At 38.6% G+C, this 15945-nt stretch overlaps 1 protein-coding gene across 1 annotated transcript in view; it reads left to right on the forward strand.

Moving 5' to 3' along the window:
* Positions 1-9491, forward strand: part of SMIM13 (small integral membrane protein 13) — a 29256-nt gene extending 19765 nt beyond the window's left edge. Inside the window, exon 2 of the mRNA XM_003788305.3 lies at positions 9001-9491. Coding sequence (XP_003788353.1) covers positions 9001-9188 — 188 coding nt within the window. The 3' untranslated portion in view covers positions 9189-9491. The remainder of the gene's footprint in view (positions 1-9000) is intronic.
* Positions 9492-15945: the final 6454 nt, after the last annotated feature.

A 15945-nucleotide genomic window follows, 5' to 3' on the forward strand; every position in this document is an offset into this window, starting at 1 on the left:
TCTCTTTCTTTTCTTATGTTTGTAGTATACAAGAGAATGAGCTCTGAATGTATACACTGTACTAAACCATTCTGTTAATAAGACAGAATACCGTTCTCCTTGGAGCAAAGATACCATTTTTATGTCTAACTTCTGGCCATCTGTCACTGGTCATCATGTCCACCATCCTTCTACAGCATCACCCCACTTATCAGCCATATCTGGTCAGTTATTTTTGTAGCTCCTTTGACATACTTGCATGGTCTCAGTGAACACAAATGTGGGTGTTACCTTTTCTCAAGTGGAGTCTTTTCAGGCTATCTGATCATCTGTGTCCTGTCTCTGCCCTTTGGGCACTCCACTGCGGATCCCGTTCTCCTATTCCCTGGCTCCCTAATTGGAAACAACACTCAAGCTTTTTCTTTACCACATCTGTCTTTTCCAATCTGTATGTGCACCAGAATCATCTAGAAGTTTAAAAAAAAGGAGTAAGTTTCAAAGACACAGTGCTTGGAAATTTAGTTTCTAAAAACTCCCTAACATATTCTGATGCAGTTGCCAGTTTGAGTGATCCCTCTTTGAAGGCTGCAATGTGGTAATCACATATCTTTAAACAAGAGTCATTCTGTTAGATAATAAATGCTTTTCAATGTGCCTTATACTTACTGGTATTTTTTTTCTTTCTTTCTTTCTTTTTTTTTTTTTTTTTTGGTGAGACATAGTCTCACTTTGTTGCCCAGGGTAGAGTGCGGTGGCATCACAGCTCACAGCAACCTCAGACTCTTAGGCTTAAGCGATTCTCTTGCCTCAGCCTCCCAAGTAGCTGGGAATACAGGTGCCTGCCACAACGCCCAGCTATTTTTGTTTATACCATAGTTATCATTGTGGTTTGGCAGGCCCAGGCTGGATTGGAAACCTCCAGCTCCAGTGTATGTGGCTGGCACCCTAGCTGCTGAGCTATAGGCACTGAGCCAGGTAGTCTTTTTCCTAGAAGGAAGAATATGCTTCCCAGCCTCATCTGACCCCACCTTGACCCCACTACAAATAGTTCCTCTGCTCCAGAGGTTGAGGACCTCTTGCTGCATGGACATTAATCAAAGGTCATATTTTGTTGAAGTTTTAAGGGAATGGAGGCAGATCCCAAGATGACGTCTTTTGTTAGATAGAATTGCCTGCCTAGGTTTTTTTGGTGGCTTCTATAGGAGAGGTCATCCTCTAGGAGCCTATTGGCTTGTAAAGATGGAGGAGATAGCACGTATCTTTACTGAGGATCTTTTTCTAGGTCAGTGTGGTTCTCAACCTTCCTAATGCTATAATATAGTTCCTCATGTTGTGGCGACCCCCAACCATAAAATTATTTTTGTTGCTACTTCATAACTGTAATTTTGCTACTGTTATGAATTGTAGTGTAAATATCTGATATGCAGGAGACCCCCAAAGGGATCGCAACCCACAGGTTGAGAACCGCTGCTCTAGGTTGTCCTATCCACTACCTTTCAATCTTTAAAAACACCCGGGGTCTATTAGTGGTAGGCCGTACCTTCCCGTTCACTCTTCTTGCTCCTACCCCCAGATAAGGCAGACTGCTTCTGGGTCTGATGTTTGACTCAATTTAGGGCAGAGATTCTCTGCCTTAGAGAGAATCTAGGCCTTAGAGAATTCTCTGCCTTAGGCTGTCTCTGGGAATATGACCTGAGAAGTTGGGAAAACTGGGAAAGGGGCAGCAAAATACGAAGAGAAGCATAGAGAAGAGTGCAGCAGGTGTGCAGAGAGAGGCAGATAATGCTGAGAGAATGATCTCAGTTCATGAGAACCTTCTCCTTGTTCTAGTCCCTGGGAAGGGCACTCGCTCCACGGGCTGTGAGACATCCCTTAAGTGTGTAACAGATCCTCCCGCCAGCTTTTTTTTTTTTTGGTTAAGTCTTAAGGATTCTGTAACTTGAACTAAAAGCTGCTGTGTAACAGGAAATGAATTATGTGTGTGTGTTTCTACCTTGTATTAAAAGATCAGTGAAAATAAAATACCACAAATGAATGGATCAGAGCCAGTGACAAGGAGTGTGACATAACAGAAGTATGTGATGGGATAGTTTAAACTGAGTAACAATTTGGCTATGGGTATTTCTGCACAGTACCTGTCTCAAAGTTTTGAAAAGTTATTCTTTTATTGATGTGTAATAATTGTTCATACATAGTATTTGTGGGGTACATGTGATATTTTGTTATATGCACACAATGTGTAATGATCAAGTTAGGATGCATAAGGTATCCATCACCTCAGACATGTATCATTTCTTTAAATGGGGAACATTTCATATCTTCTCTTCCAGATGTTTTGAAATATACAATGTTATTAGCTGTATTCACCCAACTGTGCTATGGAACACTAAAACCGATTCCTTATATCTGTTATTCCTATACTGTACGCACTAGCCTACTGCTTTTCATCCCCTTCCCGACCTCTGGTAACAATCATTTTTCTCTTTACCTTTGTGAGATCAACTATTTTAGCTTTTCCATATGAGTGAGAACATGTAATATTTGTCTTTCTGTGCCTGGCTTATTTTACTTAACATACAGTTATCCTACATCTCTATCTATGTTGCTGCAAATGATAGGATTTTGTTCTTTTTTATGTCTGAATGGTATTACATTGTGTACATACCACATTTTTAAAATTTATCCATTGATAGACATTTAGATTGATTCCATATCTTTGCTATTATGAATAGTGCTGCAATAAACATGGGTCTGTGAGCAGGTGTCTCTTCAATATGCTGGTTTCCTTACGTTTGGGCATATGCTCAGTAGTGGAATTGCTGGATCATATGTTAGACCTAATTTTAGTTTTTTGAGGAACCTGAATCCTTTTAGTGCCTTTGTTGAAAGTTAGTTGTCTGTAAATAGGTGGATTTATTTCTGGATTCTCTACTTTGTTCTGTTGGTCTGTCTTTCTGCTGCCAGTACCATGCTGTTTGGTTACTGAAGCTTTGTACTATGTTTTGAAATCAGATACTGTGTTTCCCCAAAAATAAGACCTATGCAAAAAATAAGCCCTAGCAGGATTCCTATGCATTTGTTAAATATAAGCCCTACCCTATAATAAGACCTAGTGATGGGTGTGCATGCGTTTCGGCGCAGAGCAGTAAGGAAGACTGGAATACCTTTTATCTGCCACAGATAGACGCCGTGTGTTTCAGCGCAGAGAGGTAAGACTGGAATACCTTTTATCTGCCACAGATAGACACCATGTGTTTCGGTGCAGAGAGGTAAGGAAGACTGGAATACCTTTTATCTGCCACAGCTTCTTTCTCTGAACCATTCGCACTTGTGCAGGTGCGTATGTGGTAACCACAGTGGCAGGCATCCTATTGTGCACGTGCGTACAGCTAGGGGAAAGGAGTTCACGCATCACTAGCGCCAGCCCCACCAACAAGGTCAGCTCCCCCTGTCAGGTTCCAGAAGAAGATGACTTCACTATATTTGAATAAATGTAGATTTGTAGATTGCTGTATTATACTTAATAAAAATAAGACATCCCCTGAAAATAAACCCTAGTGTGTGTTCTTAAGAAAAAATAAACGTAAGACAGTGTCTTATTTTTGGGGAAACATGGTAGTGTGATGCCTCCTAGCTGTTGTTATTTTCATGTCTAATTAATGTAGGCATTAGCAGTTTTATCTGGCATAATAGTCTTACTGTCATCTTTGTTCAGTCGTGCTTTTCCTGGTATATATTCATTGAAACTTTAATGATGGTGCTTTTCCCAAAATAAATGCGTTGTATAGTTTTTCCATTCAAACTTGATATTTTTAGTATCATCTGTTGTTTAGTCTATTAAAATTCTTTAATGAATAGCCTGAGGTAGAAGCATCAGATCTGATCAGTCCTAGGTACTGGGAGATAGAGGCACCTCCCCTTCCATCTTTCTCCTATTTCTCCCCCAAATTATAGCTCTGTAAGAACTTAGTTATTTTCGTGGAGACAACTTGTGAAACTTCCCTCAGTTTAGTGAATACCACTGCAAGTATCAACACTACAATTTCTCTCTTTTCGTTGCACTCCCACCCTCTGGGAGTTTCTGATTATCAAACTTCTGTGTGTTCATTGTGGGGAAAATTTGTAAGTGTTGGCCATTGTAAAAAACAATGACAACTACAACAACAAAAAAATAGCCAGGCATTGTTGCAGGCATTTTTGTTGTTGTTGTAGTTGTCATTGTTGTTTAGCAGACCTAGGCTGTTCTTTCTGGCTGCCAAGCAGATGAACTCCATGTTTATATTAGGGGAATTCTCTACCTTATTTTTTAATTTTTATTATTTTGAGACAATCTCATTGTGTCGCCGTTAGTAGAGCGCTGTGGAGTCACAGATCACAGCAACCTCACACTTAAGTGATTCTTTTGTCTCAGCCTCCCAAGTAGCTGGGACCACAGGCACCTGCCACAATGCCTGACTATTTTGTTGTTGTTGTTGTAGTTGTCGTCGTTGTTTAGCAGACCTGGGTCCGGTTCAAATCCGCTGGCCCTGGCTGGGTGCAAATCTGCCGGCCCTGGTGTATGTGGCTGATGCCCTAACCACTGAGCTATAGGCGCTGAGCCTCTCTACCTTACTTTTTTTTGGGAAACAGTGTCGCTACCCACATGCTACCCTCTACACATAGCCTCCATCCAGACAGGATAGGGAGAAATAAGCATACACTTCAAGCTTGCTTATCTCTAGATTTGAGGATAAAAATTACAGTGGTATGGAGTCAGAGTGGTTCAGCTGGTGTGGGTGTGAGGGGGATGGGGAGTTTGGCATGGTAGCCGTAACTTGCTGCTGTGACCCCTCAAGTTTCTCTTACTGGCACCGCATGCTGAATTTTGACTTGAAATTAAATCCCTTATGTTGTTTGGTTGCTGGCAGTGATTTAAAAATATTTCTTTTGTTCCTTTTATTAAAATTGGGGAAGAGAGAGTGTGTAATCTAGTTGAATGCGTTACATCCCAGGACTTTGATAGCTACAGATATCCTCAGTTCCTTATTTTGTAGACTTCTGTGCTGACTTTGCTTTCTCATAACCATTGTAAGGGCACTGCAATATTTTATGATGGGAACCCACAGATGAGGCCCTTCACCATGCTATCTCTTCAGTCAAAACCCTTCCAGTCACTTCACTTAGCTCTTCTTGGTGGTCAGTTTATACCCTGTAACCACTGTTGGAATCTTTGGTTCTAATGAGGTCAAGACCATTGTCTTTGAGGTGGAAATTCCTGATGGTAAATTCACCTTTGTGATCTCTGTGTAGCATTATACCTTGGTCAAATGAGGTTTTTTAACTTTTAGATTATATTCTCAAAACTAACCTAAGAGTTAGGAGGAATTTTCCTTATTATCTGTTGAAATCAACTTTGGGCAAGTTAATGGCATTTAAGTATTTAAAAAATATAAATTTACAGAGCATTCATGATTTACTTACCAATTTGTTTTTTATTTTTCTGATTATCAAACCCATGTGTGTTCATTGTGGGGAAAATTTGGTAAATACCCAGAAGTATTTTAGAAAACAATGTTGGTCCCTAAATTGATCTACAGATTCAGTACAATACCTATCAAAATTCTTACTACCTTTTTTGTAGAAATTGACAAAATGATTTTGAAGTTCACATGGAAGTGCAAGGGACTCTTGCTAAAAAAAACCTTAAAAAAAACAAAGCTGGTAGACTCATTTCCTAATGTCAAAACTTAACACAAAGCTACTATGATCAAGATGGTGTGATACTAGCATAAAGATAGGGGCGGGTGGCACCTGTGGCTCAAAGGAGTAAGGTGCCAGTCCCATATGCTGGAGGTGGCAGGTTCAAACTCAGCCCTGGCAAAAAAAAAAAAAAAAAAAAAAAAATAGGGATTAGGCTAATGATTGAGAATTCAGAAAGAAACTGTAATACTTATGGTCAAGTGCTTCTTGACAAAGGTGCCAAGATAAGGTAATGATGGGAGAGAATTAGCTTTTCAACAGCTGATTCTGGGATAACTTGATATCTACACACAGAAGAATGAATTTGTACCCCTCTCACACACCAGAATTCACAGAGGTCGATAAAAGACTTATATGATTAATAAGTGCTTTCACAGGTATGACATCAAAAAAGCACAAACAACCAAAGAAAAAGATGATAAATTGGGTTTCCTTAAAATTAAAAACTTTTGTGCTTCCAAGGACATTTTAAAGATAAATGACACCCCACAGCATGGGAGGAAATATCTTCAAATCACATGTGATAAGCATTTAGTATCCAGAATATATAAAGCACTGCCTGATCAGCTTGGCGCCCGTAGCTCAGTGGTTAGGGTGCCGGCCACATACCCCGGGGCTGGCAGGTTCAAACCTGGCCTGGGCCTGCTAGACAAGAGTGACAACTACAACAAAAAAATAGCTGGGTATTGTGGCAGGCGCCTGTAGTGCCAGCTACTTGGGAGGCTGAGGCAAGAGAATAGTTTAAGACCAAAGGTTTGAGGTTGCTGTGAGCAATGACGCCATGGCACTGAGGGCGACATAGTGAGACTCTGCTTCAAAACAAACAAAAGAAAACTGCTGGATCTTTTCAGTTCAATAAGACAATCTGACTTAAAAATGGGCAAAGGAAATAAATAGCTACTTCTTCAAAAAGGTAGACATATGGCAAATAAGCACATGAAAAGCTGCTCAACATCATTATTCATTAGGAAAATGCAAAGTTGCACGATAGATCACCCTGTTAGGATGACCGTAATTAAAAAGACAGGCAAGGGGCAGTGCCTGTGGCTCAAAGGAGTAGGGCGCTGGCCCCATATACCAGAGGTGGTGGGTTCAAACCTGCCCTGGCCAAAAAAAAAACTGCAAAAAAAAAAGACAATAAAGGTCTTGGTGAGGATGTGGAGACATTGGAACCTTTTATATTCCTGGTGGGAATGTGAAGTTGTGCAACTGCTTTGGAAAACAGTGTAGTAATTTCACTGGTGGATGAAGACAGTTACCACATGACCCAGGGATTCCACTCCTTGATACCAAATACCAAGAGAAATGAAAACACATATCTATGTAAAAACTTGAACACAAGTATTTATTGCAACCCCAAAGTAGAAACTTCGTTGTTTATACTAGGCAAAAAGTAGAAACTATCCAAATGTCTGTCAGTTGGTGAATGGTTAAACAGAATGTGATATATCCATACAGTGGAGTATTAGTCAACAACGAAAAAGGATGAAGTACTAACAGATGCAACACTGTGGATAAACCTTGGAAACACAGGCCAACTGTAAAAAGCCAGATACAGAGGCTACAGATTGTATGGCTGCATTTATAAGGTGTGCTCACTTGTGTGATTGCATTTATATGATGTGCTCATATTGTATGATTGCATTTATATGATGTGCTCACATTGTATGATTGCATTTATAAGGTGTGCTCACTTGTATGATTGCATTTATATGATGTGCTCATATTGTATGATTACATTTATATGATACTATCACAGTAGGCAAGTTCACAGTGACAGCTAATTTGTTGTTCCGGGTTGGGAAGCAGGGGAGGGGAAGTGACTGCTAATGGCTATGGGTTTTATTTTGGAGTTAATAAAAATATTCTGGAGTTTGATAGTGGTGATAATTGTGCCACCTTGTGAATATACTAAAAACCACTAAATTGTACACTTTTCAAAGGCTGAATTTTATGGTATGTGAATTATACCTCAAAAAGATAATTAAAAAGACAGTAAAAGTCACATGAGATCCTGCTATGCAAGAATAACCACAGCTCAGTCAGTGGAGCATTTTACAAAATGCTTACTTAGCACTAGGCACGTAAGCCCTTTAAATATCTTCTCATTTATTGTAGTAGCTTTGTGAATCTTCTGTCAGAGCTGGGACGCCTTGACCTGTATTCTTCCTGCTAATTCATGGGGCCAATTTTACAAAGAATTTTGGATGAAGAGAGAACATGATACTTTGGAATCTAATTAAAAAACCATATTATGAAGTTAGGTACTTCACTCAAACACATGGTTGACCAAAAAATATTTGTGGTTTGGTTCAGTTAGCACTCAGCCTTCAAAGTGAAGGAAAGCAAAATCTTGAAAAATGAGTTAAATGGTTGAAGTCGTTTAGTATCAAGGAGTTTATTAATCTTTTTTTTTCCCCCAAAGATTGTAAGAAAATTAAGTAAAATTAGAAACTTCCCCTAAGTGTCCATTTATCTTGGCCTGTTTTATTAACACTGGGGTTAAAAGGTTGGTTGAATTTTGTTTTCACAGAATATGTTATGATCCTTTGCTAACTATGTGAAACCAGAGTGTTTAAAGTAGGTACATCAAGAAAACCTGCTAGCATAAAAACTTTGTAACAGTGGTGTATCTTGTTTGTTTTATACTTTGAACATTACAGAGCAACTGAGTATCATCAGTTCGAGTTTTATCTGGTGTATTTCTTTAGTGATTGATGTTTGCTCCTTATTAGTGGGCACCTAAGAACCTACTTAACATAAAACTCTGCAAAAAAAAAAAAAAAAACTTGGGTGCTTTTTTTTTTAAGAGTTCATACTTTTTAATAACTTTGATATAAAAAGTTTGTATTTTTAAATCTGTTTTAAAAACCTTGAACCTAAGACATTGGTACTCTGGCTTTATTCTTTCAGCATATAGTTAAAGAAAACTGTATATTTTCTGTGAAACTTATTTTTATATTAGATACAGAGAGTGCCAAAAAATGTACACACATTTTAAGAGATGTTGTCTGTGTATTACTTTTAAAAGCTGAATTGAAGGTGCTGGTACTGGTTAAGTGTACCTAGACATGCTGTGCATGTTCATTTCACTTGAAATTCCTACACTTTGGGGGAATGATGGATTTTACTTTCAACAAAATTGCTTAAAATGTGTATACATTTTTTTGACACCCTCTGTATATACTGTTTTATAACATACCCTCCCTGGATTAACTGTAACACTCCGAATTGGTAACATTGTGTATAATAACTTGTCTTAATGTTTTTGTCTTTGTTTAGGTTGGTATTTTGTATGGCATCTTTTTTTATCAAAATTCAAGTTTCTCCGAGAACTAGTGGGAGACACAGGATCCCAGGAAGGAGATCATGAGCTTTCAGGCTCTGAAACTGAAGAAGACGCTTCCTCCTCTCCACACAGGATCAGATCTGCTCGACAGAGGAGGGTACCTGCTGATGAGGGCCACTGACCCCAGACATGGTCATTTACGGTGAATGACGAGGGCAGTTGTCAGCCTCTCTTTTGTGACTTGATACTGAAATGACTCGTGAGCCTTTATACTTGGATTTTAAGTCCAATTCAGAAAAGATTTACATGTAAGCCATATAAAAATAAAGGGAATTAAAACCAAATTGAACCATTGCAAATTTCATTTTAAGAATAATCTTTTGCTTCACTAGCTTTCTATTTACACATTTATTCCTTGGCTTTTGGGCTTATTTTCTTGCAATGGTGCAAATCTGGTAAACATTACAGGCTTGAAAAAACCATATTTTATTAGTACTAAAATGTGTACTTTTTTTTACATTTTAACTTGTCTCAAATCAGGATGCATCGCATTACTGTCAACCAGGTGATAGTCATGTAATTCATCCTTGGTGCATGTGTGAATTACAGCTTGTCATGGTGTCATCACTTTCATCAACGTGTGTATTGTTGGTACTAAATGCGTCAGGTTTAATTAACATTTAAAAATGTCTTCAAAAAGATTACACTATGATTCAGCATTGAAACGAAAAGTTATCTTGTACGCAGAAAAGCATGGAAACAGAGCAGCAGGGCGTACATTTGATATTAGCGAAGCAAATATCCGTCGCTGGAGAAATGACCGCAATTCCATATTTTCTTGCAAAGCAACAACAAAATGCTTTACAGGACCTAAGAAAGGAAGATACCCACAAGTAGATGAAGCTGTGCTCCATTTTGTCAGTGAAACACATGCAAAAGGCTTGCCTGTCACACGCCAGGCAATGCAGTTGAAGGCAGGAGAAATTGCCAAAACCCTCGGAATTGATGACGCAAAATTTAAAGCAACCAGAGGGTGGTGTGACCGTTTCATGCGACGAGCAGGACTATCGTTAAGGCATCCAGCATTGTTTTATCCAAAGCTTTCCGCTGACATTAAACAGAAGACAGCAGCAGAGCACTCTTTCCACAAATGCTGCATCAACACTGCTCCCGACAACACCAAAGGGAGTGGTGTGTGGAAGAACGCAGCCATCTGTGCCTGTGATCTGAAAAGCGATTCACAAGAGTTGGACTCAGAATATGAAGTTACAGTTATAACTTAACCAATTTATTTCACACATTTTCTTTACACATGCACAATATCGATGTGATAAAACTCTTTTAACTCTAAAAGCACTGTTTTAATAGATATAAAATAAACATTTTCTGTGATACAAAAGCATTGTGTCATAGTTTAATGGGTGGTGATTTTTCTTACTGATGTACATGGTGCATCTTAACAGTTGGTGGTATCTTAGGTTAAATTAAAAAATAGTAGTTTGCAAATTTATTTTTCTTTTTAAGATAGCAGTTATTTATTGAGGAACTTAATTCTGACTCTTACAATGTTAAAATTGTTATCCTGTGTGAAATATGTTTTTTTTGGTAACCTATTTAAGATACTAGACTAGTACCTGGGGACTCTAAGCACTGTCTTCTACATTAATTAGAGTAGGATTAGTTGCGCCCTTTGTATGGGAGGACTTCATGCTCAAGGCATGTGTTGTGGAGAAAAATACTTTTTTGCAAGCAACAATTCAGTGATAAGACCTCAGAGGTACTATGTTAAGAACAAATAGCGGGTGACAATGCCCGCTTAACTGTAAAAGGACTCGTGACAGGTTCCTCTGTTTGTCTTTACTGGACTTTGGACTGTTTACCAAGGAAGAGAGATATGGATTAAAGAACTTTCTTGTTCAGCGTTACCTGCTTTGTACAAGAATGAAATGGAGAGCCAACTTCTTTCTTAAACTAAATTCTTTTTATATTTTTCACCTTTGTTTTCTTAAGAACTCGTCATCACAAAATACCTACTTGAGTAACCTCTGTTTTATGATGGTATATAATTATGTTGATACCTCATACTTCATGCTTACAGTTTTGTTTATTAACAGTTCACTGGTTCTGTCCCACTGTGATCCTGATGGTTGAACACCTCTTTGCTGATATTGTAGCCTTGTGGAGATACTAAAAGGGAATTCACAGAGTATACCTTTAGCTTTATGTATTTGCTAGGGGAAGATTCCCAGGTGCTGCGAGTGGGAGGAAATCTTCCTGTCTTCGTTTCCTTATTAGATGCAATTTTCTATGTGACTTTAGGGCATAGCAAAAGTAACATAGTTTCAAGCATTAATTTGAATGCTTCTTACTAGCTAAATACCACAGTAACTTCCGGTCCTTGGAGGATATTTAAATTATGTTTTCTCATAGTCAAATGTTTTGAGCTACAGATTCTGCTTTGTGGTAATAGTTGCTGAAAGGTTTTAAGTAGTTGAAGAGCTTCCTGTTGTCAGTGTTGAAGAGTGATAGCTCATGTAACTCCCTCAGATCTACAAGGGTCATGCCCAAGGGTCATGCCCAAATTAATACAGATTAATCTGTGTGAAGGTATATATGTTGGCATTATTTGTTGACATTCATGCTTCAAGCATGTCTAATTTATAGCTTTTTTGTTGTTGCTTTTTGAGACAGTCTTTGTCAACCTTGGTAGAATGCTGTGGCGTCACAGCTCACAGCAATCTCAAACTCTTGGGCTCAAGTGATTTTCTTGCCTCAGCCTCCAGAGTAGGTGGGACTACAGGTGCCTGTCACAATGCCCAGCTATTAGTAGAGATGGGGTTTCGCTCTGGTTCAGGCTGGTCTTGAACTCTTGAGCTCAAGCAGTCCACTCACCTCGGGCTCCCAGTATTTTATAGAATTTTAAGAAATGTTCTGTTTAACTTACTTGAGAAATATACCTGAAAGCATACTAATAGCTCACATTCTCCATGTTTTGTTTTTCATTTTTTAATTATCTTTTTTGAGACAAAGTGTCAAGCTGTTGCCCTGAGTGCCATGGCGTCATCATAGCTCACAGCAACCTCCAATTCGTAGGCTCAAGTGATCCTCTTGCCTCAGTTTTTTGTATTTTTAGTAGAGACAGGATCTTGCTCTTGCTCAGACTGGTGTTGAACCGGTGAGCTCAAGCAATCCACCTGCCTTGGCCTCCCAGAGTGCTAGAATTATAAGCGTGAGCCACCACGCCTGGCCTCATTCTCCATGTAACTCTCACTTGGGGAGAGTAATCACTGATGCCAATATGAACTTGTACAGACTAATACTTTGTTTGAAACTTTCCCCCCCAGTATCCCACAACACACATAATTGTCATAGTAAACATCTCTAAGGCCATTAAGAGGCAAGAGAAATAGTTGTTAATGAGGAATTATTCATGTTGTATATAGTGTTTCTGTTGTAGTGTTTTTTGTAACTAGCTTACCAGAACTACACAACTGTGTTTTCAGTCTCAGTGGGAGGTACACTATCCTATGATTAAAGTTTCAAAGGTTATAACCATTAAAAACACATTATAAGTATTAGTATTCAAATCTCATCTAAACCCTCACAAAGAATGATGGTGATCAAATATGCCATCTTTTGAGGATTAATTCTAAAATTGAGGATTGTGGAGGTAATTTCATTTCCTTCCCAACCAGATATTCATTCCCAAATCTTCTTTTGCCTCTGAAACTTTTCCTGAAAATTGCCTATATCAACTGTATTGATAACATTGCTCTGATTTAAATGCCAAAAACACTAAATGTTTGTATGTACTGTTAAGTGAAGTTTTAAAATTTACATCAAGCTGAATATCCAATTTGCTTAATACATTTTATAATGACATTTTCATAGTGGAAACATTTTTATGTGGTGAATAGCCATTTCACAGCCATGCAGACCCATTTCTCTAGATATGAGGTTTAAAAACCATTATAAAATGTTACTTTGCTGGGAGTTTGGAATATATAAAGTAATGGATTCGTGAAATATGGCATCTTAAGACAGTGAACGATTTGAAAGAGATGTGTTTTTACTTGTATGAGCTATAATTTTTGAAATTCTTTTAAGTCAACTTTTAAAAAGTCATTTTTTTCCTCAAAAAGTATGCTTTAATATAACATGTAAGCCAGTGTAACTATCGATTGTGACTAGGAAACTTCAAATGCTTTTATGTTTGAGGTTGACTTTAAAAGACAGTGGGCAGTCCTCAAAGCTTATGGACTCTCAAGGAACTAGTGGAATATTGTTCTATTACGGAGCCTAGAATGAAAGCACCTTTTATTGTCTGTTTCTAAAGTGTCCTATTGTTCTTAATTTAAAGCCTAAAGAGCAACATTTTATCTTATATTAATAAAAGTCAAACTTTCCATTTGTTGTTGTCCATGTACTACCTGTTTCATGAGGAATGTTTAACATTACCCTCTGAGTCAGTTCTATGCATAACCTTCACCACATACTGCTGCTGTGGCTTCTTAGAGGAAACATCCTGTGTTGTGCTATGATGCATTGTCATCTTGCTGCTTGACAATAAGTTTATAAGGAATTAGAATTATGTGTTTTAATAGTATCTTTCTTTGTATAACAAGATATAAAATTAGATGAGGAATGCGTGTAAATGATCATTTACTGTTTTTGTTTTACAACTGTTATACTATATCTAAAGCTTCTGTGGTTTGTATGTTTTAGCTTTCACTTTAAATTGCACAGAATAAAATGAAAGCAAAAGTTGTGTGTGTCTCATTGATACAGGATAATAAGTATGATGGGTGCCTTGGACATGAAGGTATTTGACCATTTTTACTAATGGTCCATGCTTCACTTCATTTTCCAAAGTAAAAATCTGTAAAGATTAGAGGATAGCAGTATTTTTTAGTGCCATAATAATTCACTTAAAACCTAGATAGCTTTAGAGAAAAAATCATTATACTTACCATATTTAACCTTTTGTTTTCTTCTCATACTATATCCAGTACCCTTAAGATTGTTTTGATATCTTATTTGCCTTAGATCTTATCTCACTTTTTTTAGAGTGAACCACCAGAAAGATTGAGGAAAGTGAACAAAGCTAAGTTAAAAGACTGAGGAATACCTTTGAGAGCCTATTTGAAATAGCCATGATTTCAGTGACTAGGGACTAAAGTTGTAATTACCTTTTTTTTTTTTTAAAGCAGTGCTCAGCTGCCAAGAATGCAGGATGGGAAAAAGTGGGTTGTGCCTAGGTTGGGTTTTATGAGGCAGAAGTGTCTGAAGGGCAAGGTCATGAGAGATTGTTAGAGATTGGCCCTGGGATTTGGGCTGGGTTGTAAAGAGATGTTACAGCTGTAGGGCACTGGCAAAACAGGTGAATAGAAAGGCATAGGGATCAAAGATAAAATGGGTATGATGTGTAGGATGAATAGAATAGGATGTTTGGGGTGGAGATAGGATTTTAGAGGTCAAGCGTCTCTGAGCAGTGACAGTAAATACAGCCATAGGAAAGGGGAGTCTGAGAACTGTGACTCATTCGAGGATGTTGTGTGACCCCTCAGCATGGTCACTAATAATTTCTACATGATGTCTAGAGTTGAGATGGAGACGATAACTGTGAGCTGGGGACCAGGTCAGGGCCTTGGAAGACTGATAACAAGATCAAAAGATGTCCAGTGCCTCTGAAACTATGGAGTTTCCTGAAAATGGAAGAGGCATGTTTTGAGTGAGCTATGAGAATGCTCTCTCCTCATCTTTCCCCTGTTCTCCCCCACCCCTTGCATCTCTTCAAGTCAGTATGTGCAGTATTACATCATGTATAAGAAGGTACTTCAACTGAATTATAAAAGTGATGCTATTTACGGAGAACTGGGGGAGTGTGTTGTGGGCGATGGAGGGAAGGACAGCAAAAGCTTTACTAAGAATCTTGAAGGGGCAGGAGTTTTCCAGGTAGGGGATAGGAAGTGGATTCCAAAGAGAAAGCACATGCAAAGGCAGAGTCATGGGAAGATGCCTTGTTTGGAGAACTGTACATAATGGTTATTCATTCCTGTTGGGGGAAGGGGGTCTCTGCTTTGATGTCAGAGATGTACAAAAGATCTAGATCACAAAAGGCCTTGTATGCAGTGGCAAAGTCTTTGCCATTCATGCCATATGGGATAGAGAGTACTGAAGTGTGAAATGAAGAGAGACAGCACTGAAGCGCTTAACATACTGAGCAACTGTTCTTCCAGGCACCTGGGCTAGATGCAGATGGCTTAAAGAGCTCATGCTAACTGCAGCAAGGAGGCTTAGTGAAAACAGGGTGTCTCAGAGCTGACGTGTGCAAGAAAATAGATTACTGCTGGCAGACTGAAAAAGTGTGATGATCATGTAGAGTTTGAGAACATGAAGACTATAGGACCTGAGATTGGATTATGAGGGCAAATAAAGGAAAAGGATGATTTCAGCGTTTGCGTTTGAATCATAAGGGATGCGCACAGAAAAAGGATTGAGATTGTGAGCATGGAAGGAAGATGGGAGTCCAGTTCAGGGCGTACTTTTCAATTTGAGGTGCTTGTAGGACATTAGGTAGACAAATAACTAATAAAATAAAACTAAGAAAAGTTTTAAAAATAATATGAGGGGTACAGGTTGAAAACACAAATGGAGTTGAAGTGGTAGGCAAAAATAGGATTCCCCAAGGGGGAGGATAGAATAGGAACAGACCCAAGGAGTGGGTCTGCTGTAGTTCGAATGTTTTTTTTTTTTTTCTTCCAAAATCCACATGTTGGAAACTTAATCACCAAAAGTGACTGGGAGGTGGGAGGCATAATGGAAGGTGTTTAAGTCCCTGTGGGGGTGGGTTTTCTCTTCTACCAAATGAGGACACAATGTTCCTCCTCTCTGGACGATGCAGGAAAGAGCGGTCATCCTGGAACCAGCACCTTGAT

The sequence above is a fragment of the Otolemur garnettii genome, unplaced genomic scaffold (assembly GCF_000181295.1).
Source record: "Otolemur garnettii isolate 467f Iridium unplaced genomic scaffold, OtoGar3 scaffold00026, whole genome shotgun sequence".
NCBI lineage: Eukaryota > Metazoa > Chordata > Mammalia > Primates > Galagidae > Otolemur > Otolemur garnettii.